Source organism: Callospermophilus lateralis, chromosome 4 (genome assembly GCF_048772815.1).
Source record: "Callospermophilus lateralis isolate mCalLat2 chromosome 4, mCalLat2.hap1, whole genome shotgun sequence".
NCBI lineage: Eukaryota > Metazoa > Chordata > Mammalia > Rodentia > Sciuridae > Callospermophilus > Callospermophilus lateralis.
Genome location: NC_135308.1, coordinates 51,355,667 through 51,377,099, shown reverse-complemented (window position 1 = coordinate 51,377,099; position 21,433 = coordinate 51,355,667). Strand labels below are relative to the sequence as shown.

Below are 21,433 nucleotides of genomic sequence, written 5' to 3'. Positions count from 1 at the left end.
CATTTTCATGATAATGTGAATTGGTGTTGGTCTGTTGTAGTTTTATATATTTGGAATCATATAAGCTTCTTGTATTTGATTTTCCATTTTATTCTTAAGGTTTGGGAAATTTTTCTATATTATTTCTTTGAAAAGTTCATGCATTCCTTTGGTTTGTATTTCTGAGCCTTTATGTATCCCAATACATCTTAAACTTGTTCTTTTCATCTTATCCCATATTTCTTGGAAGTTCTATTCATGGTCCCTCAACATATTTTCTCCATGCTTACCCTTATTTTTAAGATTATATATTTTTTCTTTGTTGCCTGAAACTCTGTTTGCCAAATGGTATAGTATTTGGTGATGCTTTTCATTGAATTTTTAATTAGGTTTATTGATTTCTTCATTTCAAATATTTCTGTTTGATTTTTTTTCAGTATCTCTATCTATCTCTTTATTTAAATAATCTTTCACTTCCTGTATTACTTCCTATGTTTTATCTCTGATTTTACTCTTTACATTGTCTTTTACCTTATAGATCAGTTTAACTATTAACTGTACAAATTCCTTCTCTCCCATTTCTTCTACTATGGTGTCTCTGTATTGTTATTGAGGTATTTTGGTTTGTTTGAGATGGTTTGTCCTCTTGCTTCTTCTTGTTGTTTGTCTATCCATCTAACAGTATGGATCTGAGGCAGTAGATTTTCTGCTCTGTGAACTTTAGTGTCCTTGAAGGTTTCCAGTACATCCTAGTTTAGAGGGAGATAAATAATAATAGCCAATATAATGATATATAGCATTAAACCAAATATTCTTGCTATAATATTTACAACGTTGATTGTTACTATAAGCAAACAATGTAATCAGCTATTGTCCGTGGTAAAAACAGTAAGTTTGCAAAAAGCATTTGTAATTTCTAAAGGTTAACACAGAGAGATTAGAAGAGCTGTAAGATGTGATAATAATGGGAGAAGAGAGAAATAGAAGTTACAAAAAAGACTAAAGGAAGAGTGATAGAACAATAGAGTTTGGCTGTTATAGCAGAAGAAAATAGATAAAAAGAATGAAGAGAAATAGCTGAGAAAAAATATATGAAAGAAAACTGAAATATACTAATTAAACACCTACCCTCTTAAAAGACTGAGCCTTGAAAAATAATTGCCTTCAAAAAATTATAGAAATGAGAAAAAATAGACAAATATGCAAATGTGTAAGTGTCCATTAACTAGCTCACATTTAAACAGAAAAAAGAAGTTCTTTTAAAATTAATTTTTATTTGTTTTAATTAGTTATACATGACAGTAGAATGCACTTGTATACTTTGGTATATCATACATAGATGGAATATAATTTCTCATTTTTCTGAGTATACATATTGTAGAATCATATCGGTCATCCAGTCACATGTATACATAAATTAATAATGTCTGTTTCATTCTACTATCTTTCTTATCCTCACTTCCCTTGCCTTCCCCTCCTTTCACTTCTCTCTACCTAATCTAAGGTATAATGCTATTTTTTTTGTCTTTATACATGTACTTTGTTGTTGTTGTTGTTTTTGCATTACAATTCTTAATACACATATATACCACAATTTTTGTATCTCTGATTGTATATAAAGTATGTTGACACCCAATTCAGGACACCCAATTCATACATGTACTTTGTATAATGATGTCCATCACGTTCCACCATCCTTGATAATCCCTTGCCCTCTCATTTTCCCTCCCACCTCTCTGCCCTATCTAGAATTCATCTATTTCTCCTCTATACTCCACTATGAGTCAACCTCCTTTTTTCAGAGAAGACATTTGGCATTTGTTTTTTGGGGATTGGCTGACTTCACTTAGCATAATCTTCTCCAGCTGCATCCATTTACCTACAAATGCCATGATTTTGTTCTTTTTTAATGCTGAATAAAATTTCTTTGTGTATATATGCCACATTTTTTCTATCCATTCATCCACTGAAGGACATCTAGGTTGGCTCCACAGTTTAGCTGTAGTGAACTGTGCTGCTATAAACATTGATGTAGCTGTGTCCCTGTAGTATGCTGTTTTTAAGTCCTTTGGGTGAAGTCCGAGGAGAGGAATAGCTGGGTCAAATGGTGGTTCCATTCCCAGATTTCCAAGGAATGTCCATACTGCTTTCCAAATTTGCTGCATCAATTTGCAGTCTCACCAGCAATGTATGAGTGTACCTTTTTCCCCACATCCTCGCTAACACTTATTGTTTGTCTTCATTATAGCTGCCAATCTGACTGGAGTGAGAGGATATCTTAGAGTGCTTTTGATTTGCATTTCTCTGATTGCTAGAGATAATGAGCATTTTTTCATATATTTGTTGATTGATTTTATATCTTCTTATAAGAAGTGTCTGTTCAGGTCCTTAGTCCATTGGTTGATTGGGTTATTTGTTTTTTCAGTGTTTATCTTTTTGAATTCTTTATATACCCTAGAGATTAGAGCTCTATCTGATGTGTGAGGGGTAAAAATTTGCTCCCAGAATGTAGGCTCTCTGTTCACTTTACAGAATGTTTCTTTTGCTGAAAAGAAACTTTTTAGTTTGATTTCATCGCATTTATTGATTTTGGTTTTAAATCTTTTGCACTACAGGAGTTTTATTAAGGAAGTTGGGGCCTAATCCCACATGATGAAGATTAGGGCCTACTTTTTCTTGTATTAGAAGCAGAGTCTCTTGTTTAATTCCTAGGTCCTTGATCCATTTTGAGTTGAGTTTTGTGCATGGTGAGAGATAGGGGTTTAATTTCATTTTGTTGCATATGGATTTTCAGTTTTCCCAGCACCATTTTTGAAGAGGATATCTTTTCTCCAGTGTATGTTTTTGGCACTTTTGTCTAATATAAGATAATTGTAATTTTGTGGGTTAGTCTGTGTGTCCTCTTGTCTGTACCATTGGTCTACCAGTTTCTTTTGGTGCCAATACCATTCTGTCTTTGTTACCATTGCTTTGTAGTATAATTTAAGGTCTAGTAAAGCAATGCCACCTGCTTCACTCTTCTTGCTAAGGATTGCTTTAGCTATTCTGGGTCTCTTATTTTTCTAGATGAAGTTTATGATTGCCTTTTTCTAAGTCTATGAGGAATGACATTGGGATTTTGGTCAGAATTGCATTAAATATGTATAGTACTTTTGAAAGTTTGGTAATTTTGATAATGTTAATTCTGCCTATACAATATCAAGGTAAATCTTTCCATCTTCTAAGGTCTTCTTTGATTTCTTTCTTTAGGGTTCTGTCATTTTCATTATATAGATCTTTCACATCTTTCATTAAGTCGATTACCAAGGGGTGTGTGTGTGTGTGTGTATGTGTGTGTGTGTGTGTGGGTTTTTTTTTTTTTAGGCTCTTGAAAATGGGGTAGTTTTTCTCATTTCCCTTTATGAGGACTTGTCACTGATATACAGAAATGCCTTTGATTTATGGGTATTGATTTTATATCCTACTACTTTGCTGAATTCATTTACTAGTTCTAGAAGTTTTCTAGTGGAGTTTTTTGGGTCTCCTAGGTATAGAATCATATCATCAGCAAATAGAGATAATTTAAGTTCTTCTTTTCCTATACATATCCGTTTAATTCCTTTTATCTGGCTAATTGCTCTGACCAGTGTATCAAGAAATATGTTGAATAGAAGTGGTGAGAGAGGGCATCCCTGTCTTGTTCCAGATTTTAGAGGGAATTCCTTCCATACTTCTCAGTTTAGAATGATGTTGGCCTGAGGCTTAGCATAGATAGCCTTTTATGATGTTTATATATGTTCCTGTTATCCCTAGTTTTTCTAGTGTTTTGAACATAAAGGGGTGCTGTATTTTGTCAGATGCTTTTTCTGTGTCTATTGAGATGGTCATATGATTCTTATCATTAAGTCTATTGATGTGATGAATTACATTTATTGCTTTCTGTATGTTGAACCAATCTTGCATCCTTGGGATGAATCCCACATGATCATGGTGCACAATCTCTTTGATATGTTTTTGTATTTGATTTGCCAGAATTTTTTTGAGAATTTTTGCATCTATGCTTATTAGAGATATTGGTCTGAAGTTTTCTTTTTTTGAAGTATCTTTGTATGGTTTTGGGATCAGGGTGATAGTGGCCTCCTTGAATGAGTTTGGAAGTGCTCCCCCTTTTTCTATTACCTGAAATAAATTGATTAGTTTTTCTTTAAAGTTCTTGTAGAACTCAGCTGTGAATCCATTCAGTCCTGGGCTTTTATTTGTTGGTAATCTTTTGATGGCTTCTTCTATTTCTTCACTTGATATTGGTCTGTTTAAGTTGTGTATATCTTCCTGACTGGGCAGATCATAAGAAATTTGTGGATGCTTCAATGTCTTCTATTTAATTGGAGGATAAGTTTTCAAAATAATTTCTAATTTTCTTCTGTATTTCTGTAGTGTCTGTTGTGATATTGCCTTTTTCATCACGTATGTTAGAAATTTGAGTTTTGTCTTTTCTCTTTGTTAGCATGGCTAAGGGTCTGTCAATTTTATTTATTTTTTCAAAGAACTAACTTTTTGTTTTTTTATTTTTTTCAGTTTTTTCTTTTGTTTTAATTTCATTGATTTCCTCTCTAATTGTAATTATTTCTTGCCTTCTACTGCTTTTGGTGCTGATTTGTTCTCCTTTTTCTATGGTTTTGAGATGTACTGTGAGGTCATTTATTTGCTGATTTTTTCATCTTTTAAGAAATGAACTCCATGCAATGAATTTTCCTCTTAGTACTGCTTTCATAGTGTCCCAGAGATTTCGTTATGTTGTGTCTGTGTTCTCATTTACCTCTAAGAATTTTTTAATCTGCTCTTTGATGTCTTCTGTAATTCATTGTTAATTCAGTAGCATGTTGTTCAGTCTCCATGTGATTTTTATTTTTTATTTTGTTGTTGATTTCCAATTTCATTCCATTATGATTTGATATACATGATAGTATCTCTACTTTTTTGAATTTGCTAAGAGTTGCTTTGTGGCATAGTATATGGTCTATTCTAGAGAAGGATCCATGTGCTGCTGAGATGAAAGTGTATCAGCATGATGCCAGTTGAAATATTCTATATATATATCAGTTAATTCAAAGTTATTAATTGTCTTATTGAGCGCTATAATTTCTTTATTCAACTTTTGTTTGGAATATCTATCCAGTGGTGAGAGAAGTGTGTCAAAGTCACGAAGATTATTAGGTGGTGGTCAATTTGACTCATGAACTTGAGAAGAGTTTGTTTGATGAACATAGCTGCACCATTGTTTGGGGCATATATATTTATGATTGTTATGTCTTGTTGGTGTATGGTTCCCTTGAGCAGTATGTAATGTCCAACTTTATCCCTTTTGTTTAACTTTGGCTTGAAGTGTACTTTATTTGATATGAGTATGGAAACCCCTGCTTCCTTCCATAGTCCATGTGAGTGGATGATTTTTCCCAACTTTTCACCTTCAGTCTGTGTATGTCTTTTTCTAACAGATGAGTTTCCTGTAGGTAGCATATTTTTGGATCTCTTTTAAAAATCCAATCTGCTAGCCTATATCTTTTGATTGGTGAGTTTAAGCCATTAATATTTAGGGTTACTATTGATACGTCATTTGTATTTCCAACCATATTTATTTATTTTTGTTATTTAACTTGACTTGGTTTCTCTCTTTGATTAGTTTTTTTCCTTTAGTGTACTACTTCCTTCTGCTGGTTTTCATTGTTGTTTTTCATTTACTCTTCATGAAATATTTTGCCAAGGATATTTTTGCAGTGCTGGTTTTCTAGCTATAAATTCTTTTAACTTTTGTTTATTGTGGAAGGTTTTGAATTCAAATTTGAAGCTTAATTTTGCTGGATATAATATTCTTGGTTGGAACCCATTATCCTGCAAGGCTTGAAATATGTTGTTCCAGGATCTTCTAGCTTTCAGGGTTTGTGTTGAAAAATCTGCCATTATCCTAATTTGTTTATCCCTATATGTAATCTGATTCCTTTCTCTTGTAGCTTTTAAAATTCTCTCATTTTTTATGTTGGGCATTTTCATTATAATGTGTCTTGGTGTGGTTCTGTTGTGATTTTGCACATTTGGCATCATATAGGCTTCTTGAATTTGGATTTCTGTTTTATTCTTCATGTCTGAAAATTTTTCTGGTATTATTTCATTGAACAGGTTGCTCATTCCTTTGGTTTGGACCTCTAGGCCTTCCTCTGTCCCAATAACTCTTAAATTTGGTCTTTTTATGCTATCCCATATTTCTTGGATGTTCTGTTTGTGATTTCTTATCATTTTCACTGTGCTGTCTACGTGCTTTTCAAGATGATATACTTTATCTTTATTTTCTGATGTCCTATCTTCTAAGTGGTCTACTCTGTTGGTGATGCTCTTGTTTGAGTTTTTAATTTGTTTTATTATTTCTTTTATTTCAAAGATTTCTTTTTTTTTTTTTTTGTATAACCTCTATCTCCCTGTTGATGTGATCTTTTGCTTCTTGGATTTATTTATATAGCTCATTGTCAAAGTGATGTTTCACTGCCTGTTTTTGTTGTTTAATGTCTTCTTTGAGATCTCCAAACATTTTAACCAAGTATATCCTGAAATCTTTCTCTGTCCATTTTTTCTGCTGTAGCTGTCAATTCTTCTAATGATGTGTTGTCTTGAATTGTTTGTGATATTTTCTTCCCTTGTCTTTTTATATTGCTCATGTTTCTTTCTTTTCAGCTCTGTGGGGATGGTATGTTATTGTTTTTACCCTATAGATTTTTAGTGCTCTTTATGGTTCCACAATCCCTCCTTTGTGAGGAAGGGCAATGTTAATAGATCCTAATATTAACTGTATATCACCTATGAAAACTATTGTTATTAAGACATTTATAGTTAGTCTCAATGTCCAGAAATGTTGGATTCAATGGTTATTTAAAATATAATCAGTAGTTTCCTAAAAGGTGTACAGTTTCTGGTGGTGGAGAGTGAACTTAGGGTCAGGCATAGGATGATATGCTAAGGGGGAAATATGTGAGGGTATGGCTTTAATATAACTTAGGAAATTTGAAGGAGAACTCTAATGAAGAGGGTTAGTAGCAGGGGAATAGACAGGTGGTAATTTAGGGTAGACAAGTACGTGGGAGGACAATAGAGTACATAAAAACAAACACACATATTTATTTAGAAAATTACAAGATGTTAAAATAGTAAAACTTGGAGGGTGAAAGAAGAAGAAAGAGAATCAGAAAAAAAATGGAAAGAAAAAGAAAGAGAAGAAAGAAGAAAAAAATATTTAAAAGGGGGGGGCTTATGAAATTCTTCTATATTATATTATTCAGGTGACTCAGTTCTTGAAGTTCTGTTTCAAGTAAAGTTCTTGGTTTCACATATGTTGGGACTGTGAGTGCCAGAGGATAGAAGGGTAGAGGAGAAAGAAGAAGGATAAGAAGAAGAAAAAAATGCTCTTAGAATTCCGTTTCCTTCCTGCCTCTCTTCTCTTCCGGTAGGTGGAGTAGCCTATTTTAAGCTGGAGTCTCTGTCCTCAGGGTGGTGTGGGTAACCAGGTGAGAAGACTTGAGACGCCCAAGGCTTCCCAATCCTGGTCTCTCTGATTTGTTCCAGGTTTTAGACCCCTCCCCTCTCTTGCTTACCAGCTCCCAACTGCTGGACCTTTCGCCCTCAGGCTTGTGCCAGATGGACGGTGCCCTGGTCGCACTGTGCTCTCTTCACACTGCATTCTCCTTCAGCTGAGAGCAGTTTTTGAGCTGGGTTGTCACTGGGCCGAGTAATCTCAGCTGGGAAGGGGGGAGGGGGAGGAAATTGGAAACCAGATACCTGTTCAAACTGAGGTCCAGGTCCACACTGATAGCCGTGCCCACCAAAAATGTTGAGAGAGGTCTTCCAAGATGGAGTGGGTCTGCTTCCAGTGCCAGGGTGTCCGATGAGGTGGGGGAGCTGGGATGGCTTTGTACTGTGGCTAGATTGCAGCCGAGTGACCTGCCTGGGAGTGGAGCACAGCTGATTAGGTGATTCTGCTCCAACGCTTGAGAGCCCTGTGCGCTAGAACTGCGGGCTTTGGGTCCGGAGTCTTACTGAGACACAGAGGCTCTGATTTCTACACAGGTGGTCGCAGCTCTGATCGTTTCTGTGAAAATCCACTGTATAGGGGTCCTGTTGCATGCTCTGAGATGTTGTATTCCATCAAGATGAGACCTTATGGAGACGCTGCCTGACTGCTTTCTTGGTTTAATTTCACAGAGCAGCCAGAAACAGTACCTCCTCTATTCCACCATCTTGGTTCCTCCTAAAAAGTAAATTATTTATGAAAAGAATTTTTTTCCTTCAGTGACCAAAATTTCTTAATAGGAATATGTGTTTGTTGTCTCTTCTCAAATGTCTTTTTTTTTTATTTCTTCCTGAGGAATGTAGTCTATATGAGAGAATTGGCTACAGGCTGTTAAATCCTTCCTCTTTTTGAGCTGCTTGTCAAATTGCCAGTTTGGAGTTCAAAAATCCTCAGTTTACCTTTTCCACTGTGCTAGGTAGAGGGAACTGGAGTGTGATGTCTACTCCTCCCTGAAGGTGGAGTCACTGTCCTGTTCTTTAAGAGGAGTTCTCATAGACAGAGCTCCTGAAGGCGGAGGGGGGGGTGTTAGGTCTATGTAGGTTTCCTGGTACTTCCTGGAATGGTGATTGGTCTGAGGTTTTAAAATCAGGAAACTGTCAGGGCCCAGCACCTGCAGCCCCACACTGGGTGACTGTCTGATCTTTCCATACCAAGACCCACCAAAGGCCTCCTAAAAATACTGGTTCCCTTTAGACCACTATTCCTCCACTTTGCCTTGAAGGCATTGCTCTGGCAAGCATTGATAATGCTGGCAGCAGAGTGGGGGATTTCTTCCTTATCTATTTATATCCAATCTCCTGAGTCCTCAATCTGCTTTGAATTTCCAGTATTGGTTCTCAGTGAAGTTTCCCACCTCTTTTCTCCCCCACCACCTTACTGAGAAACTGCTTACCTGCTTTCTTGGTTTCACACCACAGAATTAGCCTCCTCTATTCTAGTATCTTGAGTATCCTGCAATTATCATACATTTTGGATATTAACTCTTTAACATATATGTGATTTGCAAGTATAAACTATTCCACAAAGCATTACCTTGAATTTTAATATATTATAGGAATCATATAAATGCTTTTAAGGCTTCTAATGCTTTTTAAAGTATATAGGTGGAAACTATATTCCATTATTTATAATTCTAAGAAGCAACTCCCTACTAGTGAATAGATGGTTTCAGGATAAATTTATTTCCTTCTTCCATATCCTTCTTGCCAAGGACCATCGTGAACACATTTGTTGTTGAACAAGATGGTGCATTACTCATTGCACCAAGAGACAATATTTACTACAGTAAACCATGGTTCATTTCAGTAAAAAGATGTTAGATGGGACTAATAAAATTCTGACTTGTGTTAGGGAATTTTTGGGAACATTTAAGAAGCAGACCTTTGTTGTAATTTAGATGTGGTCAGGAGGTATACATAATCCACTTTTATGATGTATCTAAAGTAATATAATTCATGGAAACAGAAAGCAGAATGATGGTTTTCAGGGATTGAGAGACATGGTAAAGGAGATTTCTTGCTTAATGGAAAAAGTTTGTTTTCAAGATGAAGAAATTCTGGAAAGCTTCTGTACCAAATTGTTAAGATTTTTTTTTAAGTCAAGAAAAATATTGAGCTGAGCTTGGTGACACTTGCCTGTGATCCCAGCTACTTGGCAGTTTGAAGCAGGAGGATTGATTTACAAGTTTGAGGCCAATCTCAGCAGCTTTTTGAGACCCTGTCTCAAAATAAAAGTTAAAAAAAAAACAGGGTTAGAGGATATAATTCAGAGGTAAAGCGCCTCTACTACCCCCCGCCCCCCCCCAAAAAAAGGGAGAAAGAGAAATAAGAGAAAGTTGAAATTTGTCAGCTGCATTTTCTGCATCATTTGAGATTAATCATATGGTTTTTATCTTTCTCTCTTTAATGTAATGTGTCACGTGGGCTGATTCCTGTATGTTAAACTAGCCATCTCTGCCAAGAATAGATCCCATTGGATCATGATATATAGTATTTTAGTGTATTATTGAATATGGCTTGCTAAGATTTAATTGAGGACTTTGACATCAATGTTCATGAGAGATATTGGCCTGTAGGTTTTTGTTGTCTTGTTTTTATTGTTATTTTGTATTTTCCCCTTGAGGCATTTTTGTTTTGCCTAGTTATCAAGATAATTTTGGCCTTGTATTACCTCTTGCTCAGTTATTTTGAAGAGTTTATGAAGAATTGGTAATAATTATTCTTTGAATGTATGGGAGAATTCAGGATCATTCTTTTCTGGAAGGTAATTGACTTGTGCTTCATCCTGTCTCCTTCTCTTTCTCTCCTGATTTCCTTTTCTCTTCAAGCTTTTTCTTTCTTTGGATTTAATCTTGAGAAGGTTATTTTTTCTAGGAATTCATCCATTTCCTCTAGGTTATGCTATATGTTGGACTAATGTTGTTCATAATAATCTTTTATGGTCATTTATTTGTAAGGTATCTTTGCAATGTCTCCACTTTCATTCTTTTATTTTATATTAGTCTTCTCCTTTTCGCTTATTCTAGCTAGTGGTTTGTAGATCTCATTTATTTTTTGAAAGGATCAATTTTTGGTTTTATTGATTTGTTCTGTGGTTTTGCCTCTTGTTATGGCAGTTTTGATATAAATTCTATTTTATCTAAATACATCCACCTTTCCTCTTTTTGGTTATTCTCTGTGTGGAATATCTTTTTCCATCCTCTCATATAGATATGCTATGCATGTAGTGTAGGAAGGACATAATTGTTTCTTTTTTTTTCCACCTACTCAGCTACTCTCTCTTTGGGTTACAGAGTTTAATTCATTTATAATTAAGGTTATTATTGATAGGGACTTAATTTTGCCATTTCGTCAATTGTTTTCTGGTTGTTTTGTACAGTTCTTTTTCTTCTGTTATTTTTAACTAATAAAGACATAAGAATTTTAAATATTAATAGGATACCACATTAGGTTTTAATACCTATATGTGATGTGTAATATTTAAGCTAGATGCTTCTAGCTCCACGTTTTTTATTTCTTTAAAAAAAATTGACTTCAACGTCCTTGCTTATATCTTCTTTGAAATGCATAACACATTATTGCAAGAAGAAAAAAACCCACAAATATCTTGCTTTTAAAATGGGCAGTCTGAATTGACTTTCTCAAAACAAAGCATACTAATTGCCCACAGGTATATGAAAAAAATGTTCAAAATCATTGATTAGGGAAACTCAAATTGAAGTCATAGTGAGATATTACCTCATCCTAGTAAGACTGGCTTTTATCAAAAAGACAAAGGGGCCCAGGGCACTCAGTGGGACTCTGGAGTTCACTGGTTAGCAATGTCTCATGTCTTTCTTCCTCACATTCTGGTGCAACACTCTTTTACTGGGAGACTTGTGGATCAAGCTGCTCTCTGGAAGGCACAAATCCTAAGTATTGATGACATTCATATGGGGCTAACTCTGTAGGTATGTAGAGTATACAGTTGTGGAGGCATGACATTTTCCACCTAGATTTCAAAGAATGCCTCAGAGAGCCTCAGGGCCCAAAGATTTGACTTTTAGGAAAGGTATCTCTTCAGGATCCCCATTAGGGTAATGCAGGTGGAGTCCTGATGGTAGTGCCTCCTCTGAGGATTTCAGAACTACAAAGCCATCAGTGTGAAATTCCACCCTGGAAGAATTGATTCTCTCCATCTAATCTGATTCTCTCCATCTAAAGCAGCTGGGTGTGCTGTGTCCAGCAAAACCACCAGGGCAAACTATTTAGGGCATTGGGTGTCCAGTCTCTACCTTAGCATGTGCAGAAGGCTGAACATGGAGTCAGAGGTTATTTTCAAGCCTTAAGACTTCATGTTTGCCCTTGAGACATGTTACTCCTTTTCCTTGACTCTTTCTCTGTCTTGGAATTAGGTTGTCTATCCTATAGCTGGCCTGCCATTTTATTTTGGAAGCATATCACTTGTCTGATTTCACGAGTTCATGATTAGAGGGCAGTTTGTCTCAGAATGAAACACACCTTTGAATCTTACCCACAGCTTACTTAAATGATACATGATTCTCTGAATTTTAGACATGGAGTTATTTCTAGAACAAGTCACTGGAGCTATTGGGATGGAAACAATGTGTTTTTGTGTATGAGGAGAACATGAATTCTGAGGCATCGGGGTAGAATACTACTTTTTTTTTCCTTTTGAAATTCATGTTGAAAATGAATTCCCAAAGCAACAGTATTAAGCGTTAGAAGGTATGAACCCTGATATGTAATTGTGACTGATTAATTGAGATTCTGCCCTCATGAATGGGTTTAAGTGCTCTTATAAAAGGGCATGATTGAGAGATCAGCCCTTCTGTTCCCTTTCATCCCTTCTTCCATATGAGGATACAGCAGGGATCCCCAGAGAATGTAGCAACAAGGTGTCATCCTGGAAGCAGAGATGTCTTGTTATGGCAGCAGGAGTGAATGGTGACAGATGATCCTGTAGTTTTTATCCTTCATTCTGTTAGTGTGAGGTATGACACTGATTGATTTTCATATGTTGAACTATTCTTACTTTCCAGGAATAAATTCATCTTATTCATTCTATAATATTTTTAAAGTGCTCTTGAATTTGATTTGCTAGTATTTTGTTGAGGATTTTTATGTCAATTTTCATTAGAAATAATAGTCTGTCAATTTCTTTTTGCATTGAATTTCTCTTTGGTTTTGGTGTCACTGCCTCCTAGATTCAGTTGGGAGTGCTTTTTGTTGTTGTTTGGAAGAATTTGAAGATGTTTGGTTTAATTCTTTTTACATTTTTGGTGGAAATTTATAATTTAGCCACCTAGTCTTGGGAATTTTTATTTTGGGGGAGAGATTTTTTTAAAAAATTATGTCTTCAATTCTCTTATTAAATTTGGGGCTGTTCACATTTTTAAAAACTTTTATGAAGTACTCATGATAGTTTCAATGTTTCTATCCAATTTTCCATTTGTCCTTTGTTATTCTATTTTTGAAAATATGATTATTCATAATATTTTTTATAATCCTTTTGATTTCTGTGGTATCGCTTGTAGTGTTCCCTTTCTTATTCCTGTTTTCATTTTAATAGTCTGTGTTTTTGTAGTTTTCTTTCAAGCAAAGAATTTATCAATTTTATTGATATTTAGAAAATGTATCTTTTGATTTTTAAAATTTTTTGTTTTGATTTTCTTTTGGATTTTCTTCAGTTGTAAAGTTGGGTTTTTTAATGTAAACATTCCCTGCTATAAACTTCCCTTTTATTACGCTTTCATTCTGTCTTATACATGTTGGTATGTTGTATTTTTCTTTTCATTTATCTGCAGATATTTTCTAAATTCTTGCTTGTTTTATCTGATCCATTAGTTGTTTAAGAAATAAATTGTTTAAGAGAATGTCACTTTTATGTATAGAAGACAGGAAGTTTAATAGAGTTGAGGAAGGAAAATGAGGGAGGGAAGAGAAGAAGAAAGAGCTTGAAATCAAAATCCTTGTATATATGATTTTGTTAAAAGGAATCCAGTTACTTTGTATAATTACGATACTCTATTAAAAATAAAATTAAAAATAATTTGTTGAATTTTCATAGTTATAGATTTTCTTACTTTCTGCTGGATTGATATTAATTTCAATCCATAAGGAAGGGAAAAACTGTGTTATATGATTTCAATATTCTTGTAATTTTTTAAAGATAGTTTTCTGGTCTATTTGTTTTTACTCTGTCTTGGATGTTCCATGTGTTCTTTGTGTGAGTGTGTGTGTGTGTGTGTGTGTGTGTGTGTGTGCGTGCATGCATGCATGCATGCAAGGATTGAACTCAGGGATTGAATTTACCCACTGAGCCACATCTCCAGCCCTATTTATTTATTTATTTATTTATTTTTGTCTTGAGACAGGGTCTTGGTAAATTGATTAGGGCCTTGCTAAGTTGCTGAGGCTGGCTTTGAACTTTCCCTCCTCCTGCCTCAAGACCTTCTCAGACTCTGGGATTACAAGAGTGCTCTACCAAACCTGGCTCCATGTGTTCTTGAAAAGATAGTATTCTATTTTTATAGGGTGGAGAACTCTGTATGTATCTGTAAGTTAAATTGGTTTATATTGCTCTTCAATATCTCTGTTCCCTTATTGATCTTTCTGGGTGTTTATCCATACCTGAAAGTTAAGAATATCTTTACCTACTGTAGTGTTGTTATTCATCTCTTAGTTGTCAGTTTTCTTCAGATATTAGGAAGCTGTACTGTTTGTCAAACTTATAATTATCATGTCTTCCTGGTAAATTGTTCTTTTTGTGTTATATAATGCCCTTCTTTGTCTCTTTTGACAGTTTTTGACCTAAAGTCAAAGTGTGAACACTCCTGTATCTTTAGAAGTCTTCAAGAACTCCTGTTATCTTTAAGTTCCCATATTTATGGGATATCTTTTTTCAGACTTTCATTTTTAGCCTATGAATGTTACTAGATCTAAAATGAATCTCATGTAGATAGTATATAGTTTTTTTTTAAATTTATCTAGTCCACCAATGTCTTTTAATTGGGGAGTAATTCATTTATATTTTACATAACTTTGTATTTAATTTCCAGAAACTTTCTTAGCTTTGATAGTCAGTATCATTAATTTATTCCTAAAATATATCCAGTCTATTATTTAGGATAATATTTTACTTAAAAATTAAAAACATTGTTTTTGTTTTTTTGATCTGCAGTTGGTTCATTTCCATAATTGTCTGTTCTTCACTCAGTAAGACTGTCTGGCATTCTTCATAAGCTAGCAATGAAAAACAGTGATCAAGCACATGGTCTATCAAGTCCTAATAATCACATGTGTCATCTTACGAGAGTTACTTATCTGTATCTCTGAGGGTGAAAATTATGGGGGTTTTGAGGATGAAAAATTTTAAAAATATCTATAGTGCTTGGGATGATACTATAAATATGATAAGCACTCATTAAATGTTAGAAAGTTTTAGAAATAAAATTGCATTACATCTTATCACTCCTATTCTTTGAATGTAATACTCACTCTTACTTTTTAACTATTCTTTTAATGTAATACCCAATCTTACTTTTTAAAGAATATTAGATAGTATTAGCTACACTTACACCAAGATCATATTTTGCTGTTTTTTCAGGAGTTATTTCTTCAATTTGTTAGATTTGCTTTTTTTTCTTGGTGTATTCATTCTTCAGAGGTTAAACAGTTGTGTTTTTCTTTCTTTCTTTTTTTTTAGTGTGTGTGTGTGTGTGTGTGTGTGTGTGTGTGTGTGTATACACTTGTCTTTGCCATTGTACTCAATACAGCATCACATTCTGTATTTTGCATTCAGTTTGGAATTATGCATTGGATCTGCTATGATAGCTTACTGCAAAGATTAGATTTGTAATAACCCCTAAACACCCATGTGTTAAACTGTTCGTTCCCAGTCTTTGACTCTATTAGGAAGTGTTGGAACCTTTAAACTTTTAACTAGGTGGGGCCTAAGTTAGGTCACTAGGTATGTGTCCTTGGAGGGGATATTGGAAAGGGGTATTTCGTGTTTTTCAATTTACTTCCTGGCTGCCATGGGTGAGCAACGTCCTTTACCTCACACATATGTTCTTCCTCGACACAACCCTAAAAGCAATGAGTCAACCTACCATAAACTGAAATCTCTAAAACTGTGAGTCAAAATAAACCTTTGCTTTTCTTAAACTGATCATCTCAGGTGTTTGTTGCAATAATTAAAACCTGACAAAAGACACTTATATTACTTTTAGGGAAGTGATGGGATAAGATTTGCCTCAGGTATGGGTTATTTATAGCTTAGTTTGAGAGCTCCTACTTCCAAAGTGTTTCCTGTTATAAGCTGCATTGTCCAGTTTTTTTTTTTTTTTACCAAGTTTACAGACTCTGTTCCAGCTTCACATTGAAGATTTCTTTTGAAAACTGCAGCATTTCTAGGAAAGATGTCTGTCCGCATTTGTGGAAATGGTCCAGTTAGTCAAATTCCATCGTTACTTCTGTTCCTGAATACTAATGCATCACTTTAGAATGATGAAGATTGTTATTACTCAATTTCTAGTAGTTTAGGACTCATCCCTGGAGCTGTGCCGTTCTTCACTGGCTTCTTGTTCGCACAGTCTCTCAGGTCTTCTTTCCTCATAGATTTTTGTTTTAAGAGTTGCTAAATGTTTCTGAGTATACATGTTTTATTGGTTCACTGCATTTGATGTGTAATGTGAGCCTGCAATCCTGTTTCATTTATCTTAACTTAAAATGCATATATTTCTAGATATAAGCAATTACTATAATATCAATCATGCTAAAATTTTATATTTTTCTGAAATGCATTCCATTTTGTTTTCCAAAAGTCATCTCTACACTTTAATCACAATGTTCCTTATTTTATTGCTACTAAATTCTGACTGGTTAATATAATAAATTCTAAGAAGTATGTTAATTTTAAATCTGTTGAATCAGTCATTTTTATTGACTGATAAAAATACTTTTTATTTTATGTACTTCTGATTTACTAAATTATCTTTATTGATTTGATTTATTCTAGGTGACTTATATCCTTTCAATTGATGGAAAACCTTACACTCTGCACCTTAGAAAACAGTAAGATCCAGTTTTTACTTTAAAGGAAAGAGAATTTTGTACTTAGATTTTACTTTCCTAAAATTTTTTGTACATTATTTAAATTCAGAAATACAATATAATATAAACTTATTTGTTGAACTACTCTTAAAATTAGAATCCATTATTAGCTTTTGAATATTAGCTCTATGAGGACCATTTATTTTATTTTTCCAGTTTTGTATGTTCAAATTAAGAAATAAGCTACACACCTATAAATTTTTAATTAAGTATAAGCCATTGAATCCAAGAATGTTAAGTAAAGTATATTAAGTATATCAGAAATGAAAACAGATATTGTTAACTTGTCCATTGGTTTTTGGAAATTTAAGTAGTAACATCCTTTTTATGATGTGTTAATAAGATATATGTTTTTATATATATATATAACTTTATTTTATTTATTTATTTTTATGTGGTGCTGAGGATCGAACCCAGGGCCTTGCACATGTGAGGCAAGCGTTCTACCGCTGAGCCATAACCCCAGTCCCCCCTATATTTCTTTTTTATCAATCTTATTGAATATATTTTTATAAAATTCTCCAAACAATACAGTAATTCAATACTTTTAAAATAGTTATGAAGTGTTGCAGTCATAAGCTCTATATAACTTTAAAGATATTTATTTCCCCTTGTAAAACCCCTCATGTCAATTTAGTTAATCTCCGGTCCCACTGATAACTCCATGAAATTATCTACTTTCTGTATCATGATTTATATTTTCTCAATAGCTCATATAAATATAGTCAAACAGCCACTACTCTGTTTGTACTTTTTAAATATTTATATTTTGTTATAAATATATTTATTATTATTGTCTTATATAAATACTTGATAAGATTATCAGTGTTGTTGATGAGTTTTGATAGTTGTTAGTCTTCATTTTTCTCAACCAGTTGACAGCTTTTGGAATAGCTGGTTAGTGTTTTTTTCATAAAATACTTTCCTCACTCATCTTCCAAATAACCACAAACTTTTGGTACTTGTTTGGCTCCTACTATGATTATTATTCCTTCTATTTGTCTCTATCTATCTCTCTCCTTTGTAGATCCCTCCTCACCAGTTTAATCTTAGAATACTTCAAGGTGAAGTTTTCTTTTTAAAAACTCTATATTTAACCATCTAATTATTTATTTCAGTCTTGTGACTTTAAATGCCACCTATGTGTTGGATACTCCCAAATTTATATTCTTAACTTATTCTTCTCCTGAGAACACCATATTAATTTATTTGATTATTTGATAATGAATGTTTATTAGGATTCACTTCAGTAATATGTTGAAAATGAATTTATTCTCCTCTTCCCAAATTTATATTTCTCATAATCATCTCAGTGAATGGCAACTCATCTCTTTCATTTTCTCAGAAAAAAAAAGAAAGAAATATGAAGGAAGAATTAAAAAAAACAACACTACATTGGAGTCAACCATGGATATCTTTTTTCTTTTATTTTCCTTTGTGTTCAGTGGACTATTTAACCACATGTGAACTCAAAATATATCCAGCATCGAATCTCCACCACTACTATTGTCCTTGTTCAAGCCACCATCATGTCTGGCCTAGATAGCAGTAGTTGCCTTGGAGCTGGTCTCTCTGCTTCGGTGTATGTGCCATGTAGATTATTCCCAACACAGCACTGATTCCATTACAATGTTGCTCTGCTACTATCTTCCTCTGCCCAAATCCTCCAAAGCTTTCTCATCTCTGTGATACTACATCATCCTAGTATCTTTATTCTTTCCACACAATATTCCACATGCATTGCCCATATTTGTTCTTTGTTTACATAAACATATCTGTGCCTCTAGGTCCTTGCATTTTATCTTAACTCTGTCTGGAATAACATTTTTATGAAAATCCACATAGCTTGTTCTTCACATAGGTAATCATCTTTTCAGCAGGCCTTTCCATGCAGATCTTTTAACCCCTACACAACACCCAGGCCGTATTTATTGTCATATAACATGCTAGAAGTATGTGTCTCTGACCATTATAAAGACCAGAGACTTGGTTGCACAAGAGGGCCTGTCATACAGCAGGTACAGTAATAAATATCTGTTGAATTAAAATATATTCTGACACAAATGAAAATGTCTTAAATAGAGCAGTCACAGTCTACATCACTGTTCAGAAAGCCTGATTTCTCTGATTCACCAGTTCTCTGAATTTCAACTATGGTGCTACACTAAAATTACTCTAATCAAATTTTGTTATTGTATGAAAAGTGTACACTCAATATTTATGTTTTCTAATGTATATATTTGTACTGAATTCATGACTTAAACTTTATTTGTTGATTTGCTTTTAGCTCATTCCTGTCCCAGAATTTTTTGGTTTATACATATAGTAAAACGGGATCTTTGCAATCTGAGTCTTCATATGTTATGGTAAGAGTCAGATGTCTTAGACTTTTATTATCATATGTTTCTGTTGAAATGAAAATATCATTACCTTTAGGATATTCTGTTCTATGCTGACAGGTTTCCCCCCCACCCCGCCCTGGTGCTAGAACTGAACCCAGGGCCATCCATGTACCTGCTAGAAAGCTACTCTACCACTGAGCCAGATACCCAGCCCCATATTGACAGTTTGATACAAATGTTTATTTATTTATTTATTTATTTTAGTTGTAGATAGACACAATATCTTTATTTGTTTATCTTTATGTGGTGCTGAGGATTGAACCCAGTGCCTCACATGTGCTAGCCAAGCACTCTACCACTGAGCCACAACCCCAGCCCTCAAATGTTTTATTCTGTATAACTCTGACCTGTTATAGGGTTTACAGTTGTACATGGAAATGTCATGTGATAAAGATGAAACCCAGGTACAAAGGAGTACTCATGGATATGCATATGGTATGAAGATAGTTGTCAAATGTCTTTTTACCTAAGCATTTACATTAATAATTCTTTATAATTAATGCTCTAATTATTAAAAATGTTTTAATATCTTTAGTCTTCTGAAATGTTTGATAGTACCTTATTTTATTCAGAAAGAATTCATGTATTTAACTGTTTATCCTGTTTTTCAGATGCATTGCCATTACCAAGGATATGTTGCAGAATCTCCACATTCTGTTGTGACACTCAGTGTCTGCTCTGGCCTCAGGTTAGAGCATCTTAGAGAATATTTGTATAGCAAGGAAGTAGGATTCACTTTAAAATAAAACTCAGTGGCTAGTGGACACAAATCAGGAAGAATCTGAAACTTTCTTTTAACATGGTCTTTCTTTGATTTGTCTTAATGTTAATATCTAATTGTTTCAATCAAATGCCGTCAGTTCAGGGAGCCCTGAATGGAGACATTTCCAGGACACTGGGCAGAAATGTATACTTTTCAAAAAAGAAAACTTTACAATATCCCTCTAAATATTGTTGTTTCGATCTCTATTATTATATCAGCTATTGAAAATATCCTTAGTTATTTAAATATAATAGGCACATACAATATGACCTCACTTTATTAACAGACATAAGTTAACAAGAAGATTCTTAATAGACAAAATGTACAAATAGGTTATTTTCATCACTGATGCTGGAAAACTTACTTATAGATTTCTCAGAGGAAGAAAGGTCTAGAGTAGAGAAAAAAACTTCTTTTTCATGATAGCAATCTAATTTCCAGTATTTACTCATGTCAGTACAAAAAACTGGCATTGCCTGAACATGATTTTCATAGAAATGCATCTCTTTAGATATCAATTCTGTGTATCTGCTATCCATTACTTTCACCTCTGTAAGAACAAGAATTTTTTTTCTTGAAATTCTCAGTGAATATCTTGATTCCTGGCAGGACTTGACCCTAGATAATATATCTTGAATGAATGCAGTTGTTATTCAGAAATTATAAAATATTGTTTACTCATTTACTTCTTTAAACTCTGAGAAAAATCAAAGCAGATTTGGTATCTGTTAACTAGTGGTAGATTTCAAAAACCAAAGAGGAAAAGAAAGTCTGTTTAAAACATGTGCTTTACTATGAGTATTTAAAAATTTCTCAAACATCTCAGATATAGCTTTGATGGGATCATTTTTTAAATTTTATAATTGTTGCTTTTATTCAGAGGATTTCTGCAGTTTGAAAATATCAGCTATGGAATTGAACCACTGGAATCTTCAGCAAGATTTGAGCATATAATTTACCAAGTGAAAAATGGCAATCCAGATGTACTGACCTTAGCAGATAATTACAGCCATATTAGGCAGAAAGACCAGCTCTACAAATTTCATTTAAGCTCACAGGTAACTGTGGTGATTCTGATGTTATAAAATACTAGGAAATTACTTCTATAGAATATTTTCACTACTGAAAAGAAACTATTTAGCTGCTGAATAGAAATATCACATTTTATTTATGTTTTCTATACCTTGAAATAAAATATACAGATTTCATATAGAATATTTGGAAAAATTATATTGTATCATTTCTTGATATATTATGAAAGGTTTCTTTATTTTCTATTTTTTTCAAAGAAAATATTTATTATTGAAATAAATTTAGCATTACAGGAAGAACAGAGTCACTATCACTACCAAAAGCCTCATAAAATTACCTTTAGAATTCTGACACATAGCTGTACATGCTACCTAATCAAATATTTCTAAAACAGGCAATCATTATTCAACTCTCTTGAAATTTTTTTTAGAATTTTTGGTTGACAGTTTCTTTCAACACAATGCATTTGGCCCATCACCTTTTGACCTTGATGATCTTTGATGAAAAACGAGTTATTAGTCTTATTGAGGCTTCCTTGTGTAAGATGATA

The 21,433-nt window shown here is 33.8% G+C and overlaps 1 protein-coding gene across 1 annotated transcript in view; it reads left to right on the top strand.

Moving 5' to 3' along the window:
- LOC143396566 (disintegrin and metalloproteinase domain-containing protein 18-like) overlaps positions 1-20,936 on the top strand; it is a 34,292-nt gene extending 13,356 nt beyond the window's left edge. The window contains exons 3-6 of the mRNA XM_076852478.1: positions 16,592-16,647; positions 18,974-19,052; positions 19,700-19,776; positions 20,732-20,936. Of these exons, the coding sequence (XP_076708593.1) occupies positions 16,592-16,647; positions 18,974-19,052; positions 19,700-19,776; positions 20,732-20,936 (417 nt within the window). The remainder of the gene's footprint in view (positions 1-16,591; positions 16,648-18,973; positions 19,053-19,699; positions 19,777-20,731) is intronic.
- The last annotated feature ends 497 nt before the right edge of the window (positions 20,937-21,433 follow it).